This window comes from Meriones unguiculatus, chromosome 4 (assembly GCF_030254825.1).
Source record: "Meriones unguiculatus strain TT.TT164.6M chromosome 4, Bangor_MerUng_6.1, whole genome shotgun sequence".
Lineage (NCBI taxonomy): Eukaryota > Metazoa > Chordata > Mammalia > Rodentia > Muridae > Meriones > Meriones unguiculatus.
In genome coordinates, this window is record NC_083352.1 from 71,836,738 (window position 1) to 71,859,863 (window position 23,126).

Consider the following 23,126-nt stretch of genomic DNA (forward strand, 5'->3'; position numbering starts at 1 on the left):
TTTGAGGTTTCAATCTGGGGCTAGCAGTCAAGAGTACTTGTTGCTCTTCCAAAGGACCAGAGTTCAATTCCCAACTCTCAGGTTGAATAGCTCACAACAGACTTTAACTCCAGCTTCAGGGGACGTAACTCCCTCTTTGTCCTCAGTGCACAAACTCAAACACGCATATTATTTTTTACGCATCCATTGTTTCCAATGAATACTCATTATTCACTGTGTGTGGACTCTGCGATTGGGTCTTGACAGACTGTAGTGAGCACATGATGCCTGCTGTCATTCTCACGGAGTGTGGGTTCTGGGAATGCTCGCTCACTCGTGAATACAACCTACGAATCCAGGGTCATGGGCTCCTACCAGGCTCTGTGAGTTTTGGGAATACAGATCAAAACTTAATTTAGTGTTGTAGTTGTACATCCATGACCACAAATGAATGCTAATTTTCATAAATTATCTTTGATGTTCTTACTTTTTCCAAGATTAATGCTGGATGGGAAGGAAAAACAAGTTATGCATTGTGGCAAAGAAAGCTCTTTCTCACTAAAATCCACATTTGTCTCTCTCTCTTTAGGGGTATTGACTTAGACTTCAAGTCTCCTACCAGGAGGAATGTGTTTTAGCCTAAGAAATATATCAAGGGAGGGTTGTGAGTTGGTTGGTAACCCAGGGTTTTGAAAAGTATCTTACATATTCTTTCTTCTTCTACTGCTTGATGTTCACAAGAGTGCTGGGTAAGAGATGGCAGAGCCACAGAAATCACACACGGAAGGAAGATGCAGTCCTGGTCTTGAGAATGAGGAAAATGGAAGCAGCTATTATATTAGGTATCAAGTGGTATGGATAATTTGCTGCTGCAGCTTGTATCGTTCTTATTCATATAGGACAGCTCTAAAATTGCTTCTGAAAAAATTATAAACTTTCAGGGTATTTGCCCTGATAGGCCTTCATTTGGCAAGGATAATACATATTCAGTAACTAGGTTGCTCTAAGTTACCATGAGGGGTGACAGGCAAGAGCTATCATCCTCATTTTAGGCAAGACTATTGACCTTCATGTAAGTCTTGTGGCCTGCCAAAATTCATAAGCCTAGACTCCAAAGCAGTTAAGGTTTTCTGCTTATTTCTTAGTTTCGTCATTCTGCCCTGTCTTACCACCTTCATTATATTCACATCTGAATTTATAACATACTCGCTCATTTTAATGTTGAGTGCTTGCACATCGCCTGTCTTCTGCTACTGGGTTATTTGTCCAGGAGCTGAGACCTAGCCATGGCAACATTCCCGTCCTGTTTAAAGACATCATAGAGCCTCAGTATATAGATAAATCATGTAAGAAGGCATGACCCAAGGACTAGAATGTACCTGCTCTAGTCAGGCTTTTTTTTTTTTTTTTTTGTCTAAATTAATCAGGAGCTTACATCTCAGGAAAGGGGGAGAAGGAGGGAGTAAACAAAATAAAAGGGAGGAGGAGAGAGATAAGAAGGAGGAAAGAGGATAAAGAGAGGGAGGGAGAGAGAGAGAAAGAGAGAGAACATGCAAGGACAGTAAAAGGCAGTGTTAGTATAAGAAAGAACTGATCATTTTCCATCTCAATAATATTTGAACAACTAATTGCTGTGTAAGTGAAATACAATGGTCTGAATGGATCTCAGTCCTTGATTGGTTAATATGCTTGAATAGGCCATCTGAGAGGGATCAGGAGAGAAGGCACTTTACACAAAGTTAGCAACTACTCCTGGGGTCCTCAACTGATGAGCATTATGCATGAGGACTATCATTTCAACTCTTTCTATATAAAATTACAACTGTGGGAAATTTGAAAGGACAGTACTTTGAACAGCTACATTCTCTGTATCTGAATCCACTCTTGGTGTTATGGTGCATTTGATGTTCCTGTGAGTCTGCATGTATAGACATACATCTTAATGAGATGCTTAAAAAACTGCAGACACCATCACACTTCTTTCTTAAACTCTTCAGTCAGCATCTCCTTTGAATAAGAACATGTTTCTGTGAGATCCTATTAGTAAAACTTTGAAAAGTAACACAGATTCAAAGTCTTGCCTAAATTATACAACCCACACACAAGCTTTCTCTGTCTTCGGCATCATGTCCCTTGTCATCAGTATCCAGTCAAGGTTTACATGCTATAGTCTATCAAGCCTTCTTAAATCCAGGGCAGTCCAGTATTTGATTCCAGAAAACCCAGAGAGCCTCTTCTTTCTGTCTGCCTCGCGCTGCAGCCCTGGGGTTATATATGTGGGATCACAGACGTATACTGTACCTGGAACTTTATGTGGGTAGTAGGGATCTAAACTCAAGTTCTCTGCTTACATGACAGATACTCTGCCACTGAATCTTTCCAGCTGCCTTGCTATCTTTTGAGACAAGGTCCAGAACTTTGGCACATGAGCTGGAGTAGTTGCCCAGTGACAGTCCATGGATCTACTCCTTCCTACTTCTTACCATAGCTGGGATTTCATGAATGTGCCTCCACACCTGTCTTTTTCATGGTTCTGTGGATATATACCCAGGTCTGCATGCTTTTATGACTGAGACATCCTGTTGGCTGTACTTTTTAGATTTTTCTTTTTCTAAAAGCCCAGGTAAGTTTGGTTGTGTAATGAACCACACTGAACATTCCTTTTTAAAAAAGTTGTTTTCTTGTAGTTTGATTACAGTTTAATATCCTGGTAAGCACAGGTGACACTGGGTGTATTTTATACCATCATGTTCACAGGTACATGGGTAGTTTTGCTACCATGGAGTATTTGGTTAATAGCATGACCACCATATGAACCCAACTCAAAAAGTATATGTCCTCTTTATTAGTAGTAACTAGTGACAACCTGCTTGTTGACAGAATTGTCAACAAGAAAGAATTTTCTTGGTGAAATTGACAATAACCGCCTGACTTCCTGCATTGGTGTGTGCTCATCTCCTGACTCTGTCATTCCTTCTGTATCGTGGTTGCTTTTGAAGATCTCTCTCCTTTGCATTTCTCTGTATGTTTTAGAAGTATTGTTTAGTGGATTCTTGCTTTATTCAACAAATTCAACAAACAATCATTATTCTTGTTGCTATTTGAACTTGTGCTATGTTTGTCCTAAGGGTACATCCTTACCTTTCTGTGATCTCTGCCATGACAAGGCATTCCTTATTTTCTGTTTCCTGTGCCACCTTTGGCTGTTCCTTTGAGGAGCTCTGGTTATTGGTAGTATGATGGGCGTCCTGCACATTTTCACTCACACCCCTTTCAAATCAGAGTTCCTTACAGATCCCTACCCCTGCCCCTTTTCCTCAGCTTTCTCTAATTTTCTAGGGTAGCTTCAGACTTAAGTGACTTCAAGCCATACAAATATATCATCTCACTGTTCTGGTCAGAGGTCAACTACAAATTTCAACTGCACTAACATCAGAATGAATTATTTTTTTCTGAAAACTAAAAGAATCTGTGCTCTTGCCTTTCCCAGCCTCAAGAAGCTATACACCTTCTGTGGGTATGGCCCCTTTCTCTGTCTTCAAAGCCAGGGACTTTGCATCTCTCTGAACATGTCTCGTGTTGTGGCCACAACCTCAAAGACCTTCTTAATGTTCCTCCTTTAAGGACCCATTTGATAAGATACTAAGCTCATTTCCTGAAAGCCTATACGCTATATTCATCTGCCTTCATTGCCTCATGTCCCAAGTCAGCTCACGTATTTCTAGGAACTACACTATAGAAGTCTTGGAGGGCATTATTCTGCCTCCCACATCTTCTCTTATTTTATATTTCTTTTGTCTCATCATAACTGCTCTGACTTCCAAGAATCATAGTAACCTTAATTCTTCTACCCTGTGATATACCTACAAATACCATGAGTATGACCACACACAAGAAGCCATCCCCCACAGACTTGTAGATTTCTCTTCAGCACTAGAATATGCTGTCATTTGGGGTGTAGCTGAAGGGCATATGTCCAAAATTAGCTTCTTTGTTTATTTATGTCATTAATTTAATGTGCAGTTGGGTTACTCATTTTTAGTTCGGGGGGGTGGTATTTGCTTTTTCCAAATTTTGATTTTACTTTGAGAATGTAAAGTGTATATACAAAAAGAGAGATCTTAGAATGTTGGCTTCCCTTGAACCCCTCCACACAATGTCTACACACCTAGTACATATTCTTATGGTTACAGTTGTTCTTATATTTCTTCTGTAAAACATATACTTGTATGTGTGGAATGTTGATCTAATGTTTCCTTTGTACACCAAAATATCTGAGTAAATAAGACTTGTTTGCTTCTTGCATTTTTAATATAGGAAGGTAGAAAAACAGGCCATAATTTATACAGATACACATACACACAAGCTCACGCATATGGGACCACTCTACATCATGTGGCCATGTGGATCTCAAAAGAGGTTTTTATCAAATAACTGTTCTCTTTCCATATTATTTAGATTGATATAAGAAATACATATTTTATTGGTGACTTGACCCAACCAGAAAGAAAATATATCCCAAGGAATGCCTTCTTGGCATATCTTATGACCACCCCACACCCAGCCAAGAGACAGCCAACCCTGTCCCCAAGTTTGCAGAATATCTTGGACATGGACATACTCTCACCCCATTCTTGTCATGGCTGGTTTTATTCAACAAGACATCTTTCTTCCTGGACTCTCACTACTTCAAATCCAGAGTCCAGTGCTCTCTTTATAATCTCCTGGTGTTCCCCTCTCTCATTTATTTAGCTTAAAATTCCATTAGGGAATTATTCAGTCAGTCTATTTTACAATGAATGTGTATGTTTTTAAAGAAAAGTATGCTGGCATGTACCAGGGAGCAAGTTGCTCCTTAGAAAGGTTGAGACAGGTCAGGAAGGGGAAAGGAGCAGAGATGTTTTGATTCTGAAGTCAAAACTTCAAGGAAAGCAAGAAGCCATATGAGGACCAAGGGTGTTGTAGATTCTAGGAGCAGGAATGCAGGATTAACCTGGAAGAGACAGGAGGAAAACACAGAGGAAGGCGGTGTCTAGACCCAGGCAACCAGCATAGAACATCTGCAAAGCTGATGACACTCAGTGGACAGAATAGCATTCTAGAATGTTCCCCTAACCCAAGAAATCCAGACCTAAAGAGATTGACCCGTTTTCTATATCTTCACTCTCTGAACCTCTGTCATTGGCTCTGCCTGCCTTTTCTGAGTGACATGATCCTCTGTGCTCCCAGGGGAATCCTTAAAGATGCAGCAGGTGCCACCCCGTCTGTGTGTGGAGCTTCTGCTTTCAGAGTGCTTCCAAGTCAGGCCGCTGTCACTGTTAGCATGTGTGTCATGGCTTACTGCCCTCCTCCAGGCTAGCCACCTGTACTTCGGTCAATGCACAATTCAGCCTCAGAGCATTGTTCAAATTCAAAATCAAGAAAGAAGAAAAGTGAGCCAGTGAGTGGCACAGGCTGATTAAGTGCTGTCTGTATGAAGAAGTTTATCCTCTGTCACATTTCTGTTGAAATCCTGAGAAACTCAGAGGATGGAGAGGAGCAAAACCATTAAAATTTATGTCAGATACCAAATGCAATAAAGCAGCTGCAACTTTGACAGGTAATCAAGAACTGGGTGCCTTTCAGTTCTGGCTTAGCAAAATAAGTTCAACATGTTCATACATACAGCACATATAGGCGTTTACAAGAGGACATGCAGAGCACATGCTCAGAATCACATGGTTACATGAAATACACACATGACATATGTATGTATACCCACATATGCACATATACCTAAGAAGTGACTCTGCATTGATACCGTCAGCATACAACTCTTCCATGTACCAACTTGCACTATACTTTTATTTTTATGAAAAGCTAGCAGTGAAGGGAAAATCTCTTCATCAGAAAACTCAGTAGAAAAAAAATAAAGCATTCCCAAGACATTGTCATGTATTACTGGTTATTTTTGCTGGTTAAGAGAATTATTTGAAAACAAAGAAACCTTTCACAAAGCCTCCAAAATACAAAAGATTTAATAACATTTACATCTGTGTATTAGCCATGTCTGTAATGCAAGTCATGAATAACACATAAACCAGAGCAGAGAAAGCACAAAAGTACTCACACATCATTTAAAATCCAACCCACCCCATCGTTGGTGGAATCAAATACACAGCAGGAACAGTTCCAGTTTATATACACACAATAAAGTCATTGGAAATGAAAACATATTAATTATGTTCCTTAAGGTTCAGAGATACATAGCAAGATTCATTAAACTGGTCCAACTTCTCAGTTGAAAATTGTACCAAGAGTCCCCCCTGAGCTTCCTCTGGATTTTTAAGAAATTGCAGAACAGTTGCTTGTGTATATTTGTCTAGTGTGTCACTGTTCAATTAAGTCTGCACTTGGGGCTCAGTCTCACTTGCTGAAAAAGGAGGAGAGTTGGCTTGTGAAGATGGATCCTTGTTATAAGTGAGTAACTTAAAAGGAAGAGGAGAAAAAGGAAGGAGTAGTAGAAGAAGAAAAACAACAACAAGAAATTATTTTTCCTGGTGAAGGATACCTAACTGCAGGGAACATCAGTGGAAACCCTGCTATGAGGTTCCTTTTCAGCTCATTTGACATCTGTGGATTTCCAGGATTATTCTTGAATTTCAAAATGCAGCAGATCTTCAGATTCTATCAGTCTGTGGTCAGTCTCTGAACCAGCCTATAGTTTGTGATGGAGAAAGACGAGTTGAGAGATCTGGGAGTGTTTGGTTTTGTTATTTATTCTTCACACTGGTGTTTACTGTTTGAATGTCCTTGCAGCGACTAGAAACAAATATGTGTTCACCTTAGATTATCACTTTGTGCCCACTGGCATTCCCTCTATTCTCTGCCCAGCTTCCCTCCTCTACTGGTCACTGCATTTCTCCTGGGGCCTTCCTCCATGGATGCCGAAGCAGGTAGAAGGAATTCCCTTCTGTATCTTATTTCAATATGAAGTTTCAAGTCTTTCACTGCAGTAGAAGGTTAAGAGTCCTTTTTCTGTGTTCTTTAAATGCTCAGTTTCTAGATAGTGTTTCAGGGCGGGTGGATATAATTGCCAAATAATATAGTCATTCTTGATTTAAATGAAAAATACTTCTGTTGTTCCCAATATGTATGCATGTGTGTGTGTGTGTGTGTGTGTGTGTGTGTGTGTGTGTGTTGACATGGGCAGACTGAGAGATGAGGCTTCCATAGAGAGGGAAGTCACAGCCATCCTGGGGGAGTTTGCACATTTATGCGTTCAGGTTTTAAATGTTGTGTTGCATGCTGGGCCTTTTAGGCACTTGGGATTATGTATAATAGATGACCTGCATTTACAGGGATGCGTGCTATACAGATGTAAATGTTATTATAGCTTTTATATTTTATGTTCTTGTTGAAAGATCATTTTGTCTTTGAGTAATACCACCATTCAATTCTTTTTTTTTTTTTTGGTGGGGGGAAGGGGCGTTATCTTTAAAAGAGAATATGAAATGGATATTGCACATCATATATTTCTTAAAAGTAATTTGGAATTTTAGGGTCTGGGATTGGGGCTGACTGATACACTGCCGTGATGAGATATAACCCCTGGAAAATAACAGCACCAGCACATGCCTGCATCTGCCCAACCTCATAATTCACTTTCACATTGGATTATGGATGTCTGCGTTCACTGAGTCTATCTTCCCTTTAGGTATTATTTCAGCCCTTTGAGATAATAAGGAAAGTTTAATTGCGTTGTTAATTGATTTTTTGCACAACATTATTACCTTGATTGATTGCGGAGTTGATGAAAATGTTAGACACAGGCAGCGTGAAGTCTTAGCCGGGCAAGGAGTAGGAGCCTTGTGGAGAATAGATAACCTTGATGTTAAGGGCTATATCCTTCAGATATGTCTTCCCTTGACATATTGATGGCCCTCGAAAAGGGAAAAGCTGATTGTATGCAGAATGCAATCATTAAACCCACTTCAGCTCACTGTTGATTAATTTGTTTTTTCCTGAAGGATCTAGTTATAGGGAAGGCCTTACTTGTACCAACCGCAGCCATTTCCGAGCCCTCAGACGGCTTAACCCTCTAGGTGAAGAGAAGGAATGAGGCTGGTAGAGCTGAGGGTGGGTGGAGGGAAGTGCCTGATGCTCACAAGATATCTTCATGCCCTGGGGAGTTCTTGTTCACCGACCACAAGTGTTGTTTTTTGCCTCCAGTATATTAATCTGTTAGTTAAAGTGTCTATACCCATAAACCCTTTGCTGAGACCTACAGCTATGGCTTGTTTAGAAAGGCTTGTTCTCCAGCTTCCAGTGATGTCTATAAATGTATTACACATGACAGGAGTTTTGTTATTTAAAACTTATACAAGCTTACTCCCACAGTTAGGGACTCGGAGTGTCAGGGGTGTATCAGCTATCAGCGTTTAGGTAGAGAGATCAGTCAGTCATCTTTCTGTCACCATGATGAGATGCCAGAGACGATTGACAGAGAAGATGGCTTGGGGGATTCTAGCTATCATCAGCTGGCCTTGTTGCTCTTGGACCTGTGGTGAGGTGGTACACCATGAGAGAGCTTGTAGCATACCAGAGCATACTTATAGAGTAAATACAATAGGAATAAATAAAAGGGGACAGGGTCCCTTTGTCCCCACCTCCAAGGCCATGCCTACAATGATCTTGGTATATGAGTCAGTTTGTTTGTTTGTTTGTTTGATTGATTTTTTTATTGTAGTGACAAAATACCTAAGCAAAATAACCAAATGGAGAAAAAGTTTCATTTGGTCTGTGGTTTCAGTCTGTCATGGCAAGAAAGCTGTGGCAGAGAGGCTCACCTCGTGGTGCCCTTGTCTTTTTTTTTTTTTTTTTTTTGTCCCCATTTCTTCCATCTGGGTTCCAGCATTTGCGATTAGTCAAGGCAGTGTCTCCCTCATAATGTTTCCTGGAAAACCCCTCACATGTGCTTCTCAACCCCGTCAGTTCACAGTCAGCCATCATCCCTAGCTTCCTAATACTAGCCCCCACAATGTCCCCAAATCTGGGAATGTGTCTCACATAGGCTCACAGAGGACATTTTGGATCCTAACCGTAGCCAGGCAAGCAGCAGTGAGAAGCTGGAAGTCACTAATACAGTCACAATTAACTTCTTTCGCTGCCCTGAATGAGTCTTTCCTGCTATTACCATTACTACCTTGTCTAGAACCATCTTCATTGTTCCCAAATTTAGATTGCCTGATAAACCTGGCTTCCTCCTCTTCTCCTGTCGCTTTATCTATCACTGCTCAGCCCTTGAGGCTTGGGATGCTGGCTTCATGGGAGGGACTTGGCTTTGCAAATTCCCAAATGCAGTAATTCTAGAAAACCTCTGCCTTCTAGGGAGGGTAGACAGCTTTGCCTGGCCCCTTCACTTCTGATGCTTTTTACTTATGGAACATTCTGTCTTATTTTGCCCTTATCTTCTTTCCTCTGTGGCTATCTCCATTACTCATTTAGACCAATTTTTTAATTGCATAGTATTGTTGGAGGCCTACCAGAAGTTACATCATCTTCCTGGGGTCATGTGGGCTCCAAGGGCAAAAAGAGAAATTGTTCAGGAGCACCCCTACCCCCATCCCAGCAACAATGAACATCATGGTGACAGCCGTGTTTCTCCTGTCTGCCCCACCTCCTCCATTACAAGTCTTTCTTCTCTTCAGCTAACCACTGGCGTTCAGGGAGTATAATATCCACAGTGTTGGCCCTCAATTACCGTAATGGCTTATAATGAGATTTTGGCCAAGTAGCAGGTAGCTGGTTATTACTTCCTGCTCAGCGTGGGCAATGTCTATGCTGTTAATTTGTGTTGCTGAATGTTGCTCAGATCTGGGTGTCAAACTGTCAGAGCCAGATGTATTCTATTAGGCTGCACTGGACAATGGGCAGTATGCTTTTCCAGTATGGAGACATGTTAACCACTTACCACAGGGTGAATTCCAACAAGCCAAACAAATAAAAGGGGTAATATCTGAAGCCATCCTCCCAGAGACAGAGGACGCCTGGTACCACCTGCTGTCATGAACGCCTCTGCCTGCTCTATTGATAGGCAAAGAAATATGCTTTTTAATATTGCTGGGGAAACTGGGAACTTGGTTACGTTTTAATGAGGCTAGCCCTAATGAAGGCCTTTCTCCTGTGCTTTGTATTTACTAGCTTTTCATATTGGGTAAGGATTAAGGTACAGAAAGTTCACAGTGCTCTTCTGAGTTGTTTTCTCTTGATGCACACATGTGCACACATGCATATATGTGCATGGATGAAGCAGGTTGAGGTGGGCAGTCGAAGACATTTGGTAGTAGAGTTTGTTAGTGTCCAAGTATTGTATTGTGTTTCTGCAATAATAGAATTTGGACCTTAGAAAGGTGAGAGAGAGAGAGAGAGAGAGAGAGAGAGAGAGAGAGAGAGAGAGAGAGAGAGAGTGGGGAGAAGAAAGGAAGAAAGAAAGAGAAGGAAAGACAGACAATGCAAATTTCTTCCAGTTAGATCAGCTATCAACAGATTCTCATTGTTTTTCTTTGAGGGAAGGCAATTTTGACTCTCCTGGAACTAGAAAAGATTATGGTTCCATCCATGCAGAAACACGCCTGGATTCTAGTGGAGGACAGAGGGAGGCTGGGCCAATCAATGTGCCTAAGAAGGAATCCCTTTGCATACTTCCAGGGCTTGAATTACAACAAATTCAGTTGTTACCACATCTGCTCAATTTTGTTTGACACTTTGTTTCTTTTTTTCCTTTTTCATTTCTTTTCTTTTTCCTTTCCTTTCCTTTCCTTTCCTTTCCTTTCCTTTCCTTTCCTTTCCTTTCCTTTCCTTTCCTTTCCTTTCCTTTCCTTTCCTTTCCAGCAACTTGTCTTTCTTTTCAACAACTCTTTTGAGAAGTTTCAGTCCGAGGAAGCACACGGAGCTATAGAGACAGCCCTGTCCCCACTTTGTGATGCTAGGACTCTATAAGAACAGACCTGAAGCCCAAATGTGAATGTCTTCTTGAGGGCATGGCCAGCACCTCTGTTCACACTCAGCAGGTGTGTTCACAGACGGGTCTGGCAGTTTTGAGGATGAGTGAAGACTTTGTGGAATTTTGTTTTCCAAGTTCCCCCACCTCGTGCTTCATAAATCATATTTCACATGCTCACCCCCAGTCTCACCCCATTCTCCTCTTCTTCTCTTCTGCTAATGTAATCAGCCTGCCACTGAAACAAAACAAAAACGGAGAAAGCTTAAATGTCAACGTATTGAGCAACTTATTTTTCTTCTTGCAGTGCTGTTGTTTGAACTAAGGGCCTGTTACTGGGCTACACAAGAGCTCTCCCCAGCTTTGGTTGGTCATTATTTATTTTAGGTGCCATTTGTTTTCTGGCTGTTCTTGGGAAGCTAATAAATCTTCCATTTACTAGAGTGCAATACAGTAAGACCTTCAATTAACCAGACTCTTTATCTCTTATTTTAAATATGAATAAAAATAAGGTCATTTACTATACCAAAGGAAAGGGCAAGGTAGGGAGGGGCTTTTAGGTTGTTCTAGAACAGTTGTCCTTAGAAGTTATTCCCCAGCATTACATGGCAACTTGCCAAAATAAGTAAGTTTCTTAGCACAAACTCAGACCCACTAAAGGGAAAGTCGGGGGGGAGGGGGTAATTCCCATGCAGGGAAGAATCAGAGAGAACCAATGTTCTTGAGCCAGCACACCCTGCTCTTTGACATGCCAAATATATGGACTCATAAGAATCCTCAGGTCATTTCACTCAGTCCACAAATATGAACTTAGAGATGGGGGGACATCACAGCGAGAAGCAAGCATGAGGACCCAGGACCATTGTGATAAAGCCAGGCATGTGTGCTTGTAACCCCACCCTGGGGATCGCTGGGTACTCAGTTCAGCCTAAAGGATTAGGATGTAGGAAACAGCACTTTACACTAGAATTTGTAGACCAACTAAAGCTTTACTCAAAAGAAAAAAAAAATCGAAAAATGACAAGTAAGGTTGCCCTCTGACTTCCACCAACCTACACAAACTCTTCATTGAGGACCTAAGCTATAGCCCAGGTTTCAAGGTGTGCACGGGAATCAGCTGTCGCGACTCTCCTGGAGTTCTTGTAGAGAAAAGATGTTGTGATCTTGAGTAGTGTTCGCTTGCTCACCCCTGTCCCCACCCCAGATAAACTTCCGAACTGTGTCATCCTCGCTGTAAACATGCTCTCAACTGCAGCCACTCTGCCATATCTAATGAGCTTCATGGGTGAGAGAAAACTCAAAGTTTCCACTTAATCATGAGTTAATAAATCTAATTGATTAACTGGTCCCAACCTTTTCTTTGTGGCTGTTTAGTCACATGACTGTCCCATTGAGGGAATGCCTGGAAGCAGGACTCGAGCCCTGTCATGCTTGTTAGAGCCACAGCTACACCCTGCACAGTGTCGCTGTCAGGGCCCAGAGCCCAGGAACTCATTTTTGTTTGTCTTCTTCCTGGGTTGAATCCCATCACTTGTTTTCATTCTATATGATTCTAGTTTAAAATGCTGTTTCCTAGACTTTAAAAACAGGCTTGACATCTATGAAAGCTGCAAATATTGATGCTTCTTCTAGAATGGGAAGGCACTCAGTTGTTCTTAGTAGGAGTGATGATTCTAGACCAGGTATTATGAGAAGGGAAGAGAATGATTCTATTTTAAGCAAGGAAGGCCCTCCCTTAAAAAAAAAAAAAAAAAGCAACCACAATTTCTGTGTTCTAATGTTCACTTTAGTCAAGAAATAAAAATAATTTCAAAAAGATGCTCTCAGATGTTGACAACTCCATGCTAATGGAAGTTTTTTTTTTTTTTTTGAGGATGCCCATGGTGCGTGTGCTTTTGGTTTCCTTTCTGTATTAGTTTGCGTGCTTCTTTACATTTATGCAGATGATATGAAAAAAAGGAACTCCTTGAGCTAAGATTAATTATATCTGGTAAGGAAAATCAGTCCCTGAAATTGAGGCAGAAGGAACTTGAAAGTGTCAGCGAGAGGGGCCCTTTGGTATCCTCAGTCCCAGATAGCCTTCAGCCCAGATTGGGTAAACATGACATATTGATCATTACACAACGTGTAATTGGTGACCACAAGCACAGAGCGGCTTTAATGGCCTTCCCTGAGTGGTTGCCCCTATTTATTTAAAGAAAGCTGTGGCTGTTTCCTAACTGCATGCTGCCCTCTAGTGGCCACGATTCTGACTTCGAAAGCGGAAAAGATTCTGAATGGTGGTGGTGGGGGGTGACTCTGTCTCTTTCCCTATCTCCCCCTCCTGCTTTCCCTCCCCCTCCATCTCTACTCCTCCCTGCCTCTCTTTCTCTCTTCCTCCCGCCCTTCTTCCCTCCCTTATTTTTCCTCCCTCCTTCCCTCTTTGCCCACACTTTTCCTCCCCCTCTCCTCTTTACCCCCTCCCTTCCCCTCTTGGTTTCTTTCTCCTTCTTTCTGTCTAAGGTTTCTGAGTTCTCTTGAAACAGAAGCGGAAAGCATGACTGTTCCCCCCTGACTGCTGTTCCTTTTGAATGACAGCAGGGGTGAGATCCACCATGAGCTGCTGGGAAGGTGCCTCTGGAATCACAGCTGATTTGCATCCCATCTCGGCACACACATTGAAATCCATCCCCTCTCCAATATGCCCCTCTTTGCCTTGCTGGCTCTGCAGCGCCTGTTTCCCTCCATGAGAACGTAGCAAAGGATGAAACTAAGTCCTGTTGGTGGTGATCTTTGAAGTTCTCAGGAGGCCCTGGGCGCCTGTGAACAAGATTGGAAAAATAAATAATACATTTGAAAAATAAGCTATAAAAGCAAAACTTCCTTTCCTGCCTGAAAAAGATCGATGTGTGGTTATTGACACCTTAGGGAGACCGATCAGAACCTCATTTTCCTGCTCTGTAAGTGAAGGACTTCCCTTAAAATGAGTGCCCTTAAATTCTGTCCCAGCTGGAGAGTTCTCTGATGCAGTGAAGGAAATACTTTCAAAGGTAAATTTAGTATGTTGTGTCTTACTAGGGAGTTTGATGAAGGACAAGGTAATGCTTACAGCTGGGCATAAGTAAACTGTCCTTTAGGACAGCAGGATGAGGGAGGATTCTGCCCTCATTTTTTACTTGGGACAAAACAAAGGCCCCAGAATGAAAAAACTTGGATCGGTAAGATTTACAAATTTATTTCTGAAGAGAGAGGGGACTTGCCTGAGCAAAAAATAATAATAATAGAGAAACTAGATTTGGTCTCTTATTTCTATTATGTCACAGTTTGATCAAAATATGTGTGTTGAGGCGAGAGGTAATCTGACTGGTAAGTTCAAAGCCGGGAAGGAAGGAGCACTCATTGCTTCTGAAGCTCTTCCATGGTGGGTCTGCTCATACGAAAAAAAAAAAAAAATTAAAAAGACTTGACATGTGAGCAAAGGCACAGGGGATTTCCTCACCAGATTCTTGATGGACACATGTTCTATCACTTTTAAGAAGGCCTGTAGAATCTTCTACCAGGCCATGACATCTAGGGGCTCAAAGTGGGACAGCAAGGGTGAGGACTGGGCGTCCACTCAAGGGCAAGATTTCTAACATTTGTACACACGAAAGGAAGAAGTGTGTGCCTCTGTGTGTGTTTGCCTCTCTCTGGGTGTCTCTCTCTCTCTCTCTCTCTCTCTCTCTCTCTCTCTGTGTGTGTGTGTGTGTGTGTGTGTGTCTTTCTCTCTGTGTATGTGTGTGTGTCCTCTTGTCCTCCTCGTCCTAACTTCTTTTCTCCCTGAGATGACAAGCCTCATTTCAACTGCCCTGGGAGCCCAGAGTATATTTTCCACAGATTTTGCTTTATCACATGTCAAACTGTCTGCTCACTTTCACCCTGAGCTGTCCAGCCTCCTCGGTCTGAAGGCAGGGATGCTTGCCTGTCACCATTCCCCTCAGTTAGATCCTTTCCTGCTGGTGCTGTGCTTCCTTCGGGCACAGAACAAGGCCTGTCATGGCCCAGCATCTGGCTGAGCAGGCACCATAATCTAGACTCTCAAGGGATATTTATGAGCCTCCCCTTAGGCCATCTCACAAAGGTCTGAGCACCAAGGCCAAGCACACACTTCTCTGTACGTTTAATCTAAGGGGCTCTTTGTCTGCTTCCTAACCTTTGAGTTGCTGGCCATATTGTGAGATCTGACTTTGTGTTCATGCTGTTTACAGAAAGCAGCTTGTCATGACTCCACAACTTGAATCTTACTTTATATCTAGAATGTTCACAATCGGGCTCCAGGTGCTAAGAAACAAATAAAAGCCGTCCTTTAATTTATGATAAGTATTGCTGGTAGAAATAATCAACGCCGGAGAGAACTGACAGCAACTGAACCTTGAATCTAATGTGATTTATCATACATAAAAACACTGACCCAAGATTTACATCCCAAGATCTTGAAAGCCACACAAATTCATAGGGCGGAATTAACCTTGGTAGAAATAATGAAAAATAAAATTAAATCAGCCAGAAATAAACATGGCAAAATGTAGCCAAACTTTCCCAGACAATTCAAGCTCTTCTGTTGTAGCTCAGAAACACACATTTACAGGAAATGGGACTCTCAGACAGATAAATGGTGGCAGCAGAGACTGGATGTTAATAATTTGCAAAAGCTGGTGGAGGAATATTACATGGGAAAGAAGTGATCCCCACTGGAAATAGGAAGGAAAATATTAAGAAAATATTTGACTTGGTATTTAAGAAGTGAGTAGGGAGTTAAACTGGAACTTAATGTGAGTCAAAATGGAACTTACTGTGCATAATTAATGCTTTCTCAAAAAAAAATCACTGGACACGTTTACACGTGTTAGTATACATAAGTCAGAGCCAAAATACCCTTGGGGCCAAAATGGCAGCATTCAGCGTCCACACTACATAGCGGGCATGGTTTGGAATAGACTTGCCCTCATGCCTCTCAAGAGCTCAATTGTAGAACACTGAGGAAACAGGGCATTTCTGGAGGTGGGTCCTGCAGTCAAAAGCAAGGGCAATATGGCGTGCATCCTCTGGCAAACAGAGCCAGAGCAATATTGTGGGAGTCAGCAGGTGCCATGGCAACCAGAGTAGCACTCTCAACTGACAATGCTGATTATAAGCCAAGACACCTGCCTCAAGTCATGCCCTACTAGTTTGGGAGGGAAGTTTCACCATTTCCTTTACTACTGTCTTCAGGATCAAGTGGAAAGCTTATTTGACCTCAAAGCTGGAAGGAACTCAGAGGGAGAAGGAAGACAAATATGGCTGGGTGTGGAGAAAGGACTTAGTTTTCCCTCTAGAGAAAAAAAAAGTCATGAGACTCCATGAAGAGTTTGGACTCATAAACAGTACCCTGACTCTGTGCTATATTATAAGGATATGAGTAGATGGATTTTAAGACCTAACTTTGTGCAATTGGTCACATTGACCATTCCGTCTTGATAGGATACATGGACCCAATGCCGACACTTCCACTTCATAAAAGAAACATTTAAAAATACCAAACTGTCTATTTCACAATTCAAGAGGACCTACCATGATTATCTTTGCCTTCATTTACAAATGGGGAAAACAGGGAGGGCAAGGGACCAGTGTGGGGCCAGTAGTCATTAAGGACAGGTAGTAAGAATGGGAAGCCAGGATAGAATCGGTACTGGACTTGTTTCAGGGTATGCCAGGACCCTTTTCCTGGACAGCAAGGATCGCCCCACCCCCTGGCTATGTCTCTAGAATGCACACTTGGATCCACAGTGTGCATCCAAGAAAGGAAGCTCATTCCCACCCACTAGGCAGTTAGTCATAACTTAACCTGCATAATCAGAGCATCCATTGCAAAGGGTGGGAACATTGAAAAGATAAAGGACCTCTTTAAAACAGATTTTTCCCCACACATTTTTTTCATAATTATAGCTCTAAGAGCTTATGGAAATGGGAAAACTGGCTACTTAAGAAAAATTAGGAGTCTCATCTGGCAGGAGAGGATTTCCCTGGGGACAGGGCACTGTCATTTTTCAGAGCCCCCAAAAGGAACCCCCTCACCGACATCTGCACGTTGGCCTGATGCATGGCCAGCCTGCCTCACTTACTATGGCCAAAGCCTCATGTTTTAATTAAAAAACACTCTGCATGCCATTAAATATGTTGTCTCCCTCCATTTCTGTAACCATAGAGTTTGAGGAGATACAAACAAGAGAATCCATTGCAGATGTGTCAGAGGCCATGGGCTACAGAGTCCCCATCACCACTGCATCCCAAATTCCAGCCCCAGAGAACCTCCCTATGAAAATATCAAGTGCAAACAAATGGCCCCTTCTGCAGCCTTCAAAACCTAGGGCAGTTGCTGTAGTTGAGGAAGGGGGTTAGAGTGGGGACAGGAGATACCCATAACATCTCCATGACTTGACAAATGATTTCATGATAATAAAAGTCCTCAAAGTCATCTGGCCACACAAGGGCTTGTACCAGGCTGTTCCTTTTTTTTTTTTTCTTTCTTAATATCTGTTAACTACAAAAGTCAAATTGCCACTGTGAGCTCTGATAGGGAATTCATGAAAGGCAAGGCTAGCTTACTTTAAACATCTGTATATGACTCTGATAAAAAAATGTCAGCTTATTTTACCAGTCTGTAGCCTGAGCATCCTTGTCCCCAGGCTAGTACCAGCAGCTTGGTTTTTTTTTTTTGGGGGGGGGGTCCCAGCCACCCCTAAGTCTTCCTAGAGTAGCACTAGCCCACAATAGTTTAATGACAAATTAAACTCCTAACACATTGGCCCTTAAGTCACCCAGCTATTAGTAGGGAAGAATCGTTCCCTACTGATAATACTCCCAGGGTGAGAGTGACTTAGGTTATCTGTAGGCCCTGGCCCCATGACTCCCACAGACCGAGGCTGCCATGAACTTCATGGGCATGCCAAGTTTTGGAATGATGGGTGAAAAGACATTCTGGTACTTCAAGAGCATAGAAGACCCGCATGCTAGGGAGTGATGTCAGCTTGTGTTAGAATCCCAGACAGTTCTCCGGTGTCCTTGGCATAATATGGCGCTGGTATCTCTGTCAAGATCTCTGTTTTCTGTCACCATGCACAATCCTGGGCCTGTCTTCAGCCCTGACAGTGTCTTTTCAGATCAGGTTAGTGCCAGCCCAGAGACCAAGTCGGCTTCTCAGCACATAGCCCCTTTGTTTGAAGTCTGCCCTTTTGTCGTTAATGCACTCAATGTCTATTTAAATCTGACAGTGAGTGCAGTATCTGTTTTCCCATCAAGAGATCATTGACAATATTAATAACTCACGTCCTTGCCTCATTTTCCAAGCACTGACACCTAGCCACAGTCTCCTGCATTCATCAAACAGCCCTCTCTTGCCAGGCTGTCTATAACCAGTCTAGCTTCCAGGCCCGAAGAAACAGGGCAGGCCCCAGGAAGGACTTCATCAATGCCAACCAGAGAAGGTGCGTGAGTGTGGCTCAGAATGCAGCCTGGGCCCACGTTCCAGGAACACTGTTTTCCATCTGTTTGCATCTAGAGTGGAAATTCAGCATAGAGAAAGGTGGAGAGCAGAGGCGTAGGAACCTGGACGGTGAGCAAGTGTACAGAGCGGGTACAACCATGGTGGACAGTGGTGTGCATATGACTGACTGTCATGAGTCTGCTCATAAGAGGGACTGTGTTCTTGGTGATATTTGGCAGCCCTATCCATTTCTTTTTATAAAAACACATGCTGTCCTGGTAGTGTAGAAAAAAAAAAATAATGTCCTTTGGATTGTCCCTCTAGAATTTGGAGGGTTTGCTTGACTCAGCTAGGTTTAAGTCCCTTGTGGGGTTTCCCATGCATCTGTGGCATGGCCAGACAGGCCCAATTAAGGGAGGTAGAATATAACAAGTCCAGCCCATAGACCACCAGGGTTCTGGCATTGCTGCTGATGTTAGCACAACTCTAGGCACTACAAAATACAATAAAGGGAACAGCTCTGTGCCAATAGCTGGAAAAACAAAAGAAAAAGAAAGGTCTAAGTGAGGTTTCACACAGGCTCAATATTTCCAGGCACTAGACCAATACTGAAAACCAGAAACTGGGAATGAGGGGCGTGGCGGGGCAGGGAAGCCAAGTTAAGCATGAAGAAAAGAATGACCCACAATAAAACTGTCCATGGCAACACAGCAAGAAAAGAGCCAGGTCCCAAATGATGTCACCCTGTCCCTCTTCCAACTCTGAGAGCTCCTTGGACCCTAGTTATTTTCAAGTTTGCCTCTGACTACCCAACACAGGCACATCTATACTCCCCTTAAAAGTCTCTACAAGTTATTTTTAATTCTTATTTAAGGACAAAGGTTAAGGAATGAGGAGGTGGCTTGATAAAGCGCTTGCCATACAAGCATGAGGACCTGAGTCTGTTCCCCAGTGCCCATATAAAAAGGTAATGTACAGATGTATACATCTGTATTCTCAGATCTGGGGCTGGGTAGAAGGAATCTGGGGACTTGTTTGCCAGTCTAGTCTAATCCATGTACTCCAGGCCATTAAAAGACAAATATTTTAAAAGTAGATGGCAACTGAGAAAGAAAAGACAACTGACATCAACCTCTATAGACACTCACGTGAACATACACCCAGTACCCAGGCGCCTACACAAATCCTCATGCGCACACCACCATCACTACTACCACAAGTTTAAGAGTTAGTACTACAAAAGGTTTGTACTGCTGACATTCAGTATGAAGAACATGACTGATCTTAGATCAATGAAGACTGGTGGGTGTTGACATCACACTATGAAACTAATGAAACAAATAACCAAGAACAGAGGTAGCAATCATCACAGACAGGTTTATAGCTCACGGATTAGTCTTTTATGACTATTTCCTGTCTTTGTCTTCTGTGTACTTTAGAGATTTAAGTCCTATTTGTACCCAGACAGCTATGTGCAAGAGAATTTTAAGTTAATTCTTCTAAAATTAGAAAGAACAAAGTGGTGGTAAGAAGGCAAACAGAGGTTATAAATATTTTCTTGGGAAAACACTTTTTTCTTAATAATTTTATAGAGTTTCACTGTAACCAGTATCTTCTGAGTAGAGGTGAGTATTAAACCCAGACACTTCCACACTCTAGGCAAGTACTATTCCTCCAAGTTATATTTTTAGCCCTTGATTTTTTTTTTTTTTAAACAGGGTCTCACTCTGAAGGCAAAGTTAGACTTGAACTCACGATCGTCCTTCTCTGTCCACCTGAGATTTCAGGCATGCACCTCCAGGCACAGTTTTTTATTTGTGATACATAAGGACAAATTAGAACATCTGCTCCACCTCTAATGCTGTGTTTCATAGTGAAGTGTCCCGCAACATCCAAAAAAGACCAGAAAGTTTCATAAGGAAGCAGGAATGATACATGATGTCAAAAGTGCATTTTAGCATGAGAAATGAGCTGAGGATGCCTGCCGGCTGGGGAGTGGGGGTGGACGGAGGGACAGATGTCTAAATGTCAATGGCACTCTTACTTTCCTTTACAGTCTTCTTTAATCACCCAGTGTGGGCTTGAAGCCCCCAGGATTTGGAAAATTCTCTCTGGAAGTCAACAATATTGATTTCCAATAAAGAACTTCAAAATAGTCACATTCTGTGAAGATTATCCTTCAGCCTTCACTTGGGCTGGATTCATCTGATTTAAACTTAAGTTTCCATTCTTAGAAACTAGACTAAGGAAATCTGGGGAGGAGCAAGTCATGCTGTATTTTGGGGAACTGTTTGTCAAATTAGAAAAGTTCTAATTATGTGAGAAAATCACACATAAAGCTGTTATTACTAGGAACCTGTAATTAGTAGTAACATTCATTTCAAGGTCACCTCTAAGGACAAGAAGGCACGGTCTTTTTCATGTGAGGCTTAATCTGTTTTCTGCCTCACATCAGATTAGCCATCATAGTGCATGCCTGTTTAACAACAGCTCGATTTCTGAACCATATGAATTGAGCCACCAGTAATGATGTCTCTTTCTATTAACAGGTATCCTAGCGAAAAATCGCTATTTTTACTGTGGAAGAAACTCAGAGGGTAACAGATTCATCCGAGATGACCAGCTTTGAAGCTAAATTCTACATGCCTTAGCCTGTTTCATGACAATAAAATGAAAAAGCAAGAAAAACCAGAGGCTGCGTTGTGTCTCAATAAGAAAGCTCTGACTCCCGCTTTCAGTACCTTGCACCGGACTTTGCCAGGCCTGTCACGATCATCCAGCTACCTTAGACTGAGTGGTCACAGAGAGATTGACATGATTGCCCTTAAGCAGGTCTCATCCACCAGGGTGACAGACAGCAGCGGCGCAGCACCGGGGCTGACAGCGGGAGCACCATGATAGATTGCCTGGTCTCCCGACCGCTCGCAGGGGAACAGGGGTCGCACCTGGGGCTTTCTCGGGCTTGCTCACTGGCTGCAGTAGAGTGAGAGAGGCTCTCCTGGGCTTGCCTTCTGTGCTTTGAGCTTATTCAGTGGAGTAGTCACGAGTACAGAGGGAGGGTGCATCCCCATTACCCCTTTAGCCTGCATATTAGGCATTATATTAGCCAACTTTATGAGCATCGCCTTTTATCATTGTCAATGCTTTTCCATCTGTAACCATTCAAAGGACACAATCTCTCTACCAAGTCATATATTTGTGTGTGGCTTCACCATACAATTTCAGAATTTTCCTAAATCCCTGACTATTAAAGCATTTTGCTTCAAAATCTACTTGTCCTAAACACATCTCAGAGTAAGCCATTTTTCCAACAGAAGGGTTTGGCAAAACCAGAGGTTCTCCTTTGTTTCTTGCTGTACATTTTCAGCTATGCCTGTGGCCATATTTACCCTACAGGCTGCCTTGTCTGTTTGGATGCTAGTTAAATGTAGTTAGATAATGAAAGATAGTGGGATGGTTTGGGGGGTCATAAAACTAATGGAAGATTGTGGAACATACCCAGCAGGCCAAACAGGTTTGGTAGAACACACACCTTAAGTTTTCCTGCTTCTCTCGGAGACTCTCTGTGGATCAAAAGTCAGATCATAGCTAATGAGACATGACTAGTTCTCTCTTTTTCTCTTTTCAATTGTTTGCTAGTACTGATATCACAGGAAAAGTAAGCACAACCAGGGTAGCCAAATGACTGTCATTTTGTTTCCAATTGTCTTGATCAAATCTCTCTATTAGGCATCTGTAAGACTTCTTACTCTTTGACACATGGTGCTCACCCTTTCTTCTTGAGTTTAGTTGTGTGTTCATTCCCCCAAGTCCCCGAGGTAGGAGAACAAAGGTTGAAAGAGAATCCCTCCAAGTTATGGATAGCAGGAGAGTTGCTGGTAGAGGATCAGTTGTTGGGTGCCGACTCCTGGAGCCGCTGGAGAAGGGCCTTTCTTTCCCAGACCTAGTCCATTTACATAGCTTCTGCCCTACAGAGTCAACCCAGCCTGGGAAAGCACATATCCAGGCTGGCAGGGGTCCCACATGGAGAGTACACAACCTCCATTCATCAGCTGTTGGGAGCAGCTCATGTTAAAGTCCTCAAGACCATTAATAACTAGATATTATACAATCCACTCATAACCAGGGTTGAGAACCTTTTCTCTGTTTGATCTATACAACACCACAGAGAGCTAATGGTTTACATTAGCATTGTCCCCCCTTGCCTCTTTTTGTAGAGGTAACAGAACCTTTGGTCTATTGCATACTAAGGGAAGCGAGGCTCTGTGCAAGGGCAGTGAGACTAGTCTAATGTCACATCCAATCTAATGGCACATATTTCCCTGTCTTCATAAAGGACTTTAACCCTCCTCAAACAATAAAAAAGCACTTGTGAACTGACCACAGAATTTCTCCATCTTTATTTTTCTTACTTGTTTACTTTTCTTAATGTCAGAACCATTTGTATCACGCACAGGAATGTCTTCCTCAATGTGAGCTTTGGAGACGAAAAAAAAAATTAGAGTGAGTTATTGACCATGCTATTTCCCTCTCTTTGGGTTATTTGTTTTCTTCCAGAATGGTGTAATAACTTCAATTAAGATTAGCTTTAATTATAACTTGCGTAAAGGCCATCATGGCAGTATATTCATCTTACTGATGGAATTATAGTGAGTTTTGTTTCTCTTAAGTAGGAATGATGATAAT

The 23,126-nt window shown here is 42.3% G+C and overlaps 1 protein-coding gene across 7 annotated transcripts in view; it reads left to right on the plus strand.

Annotated features, from left to right (window-relative positions):
• The window catches only part of Lrmda (leucine rich melanocyte differentiation associated), a 1,035,474-nt gene extending 1,014,343 nt beyond the window's left edge, over positions 1 to 21,131 (plus strand). For 4 of the 7 annotated variants that reach the window (XR_009591436.1, XR_009591437.1, XM_060382107.1 and 1 more), the window contains one exon: positions 20,990 to 21,131. Coding sequence is in view for 5 of the 7 variants with exons in the window: in XM_060382107.1 (XP_060238090.1) it covers positions 20,990 to 21,069 (80 nt within the window). In the remaining 2 variants the exon portion in view is untranslated. Of the gene's footprint in view, positions 1 to 19,314; positions 20,117 to 20,158; positions 20,932 to 20,989 lie in introns of those variants that run through there. The other 3 variants (XM_060382109.1, XM_060382110.1, XM_060382113.1) reach the window with 3 other exon arrangements.
• The last annotated feature ends 1,995 nt before the right edge of the window (positions 21,132 to 23,126 follow it).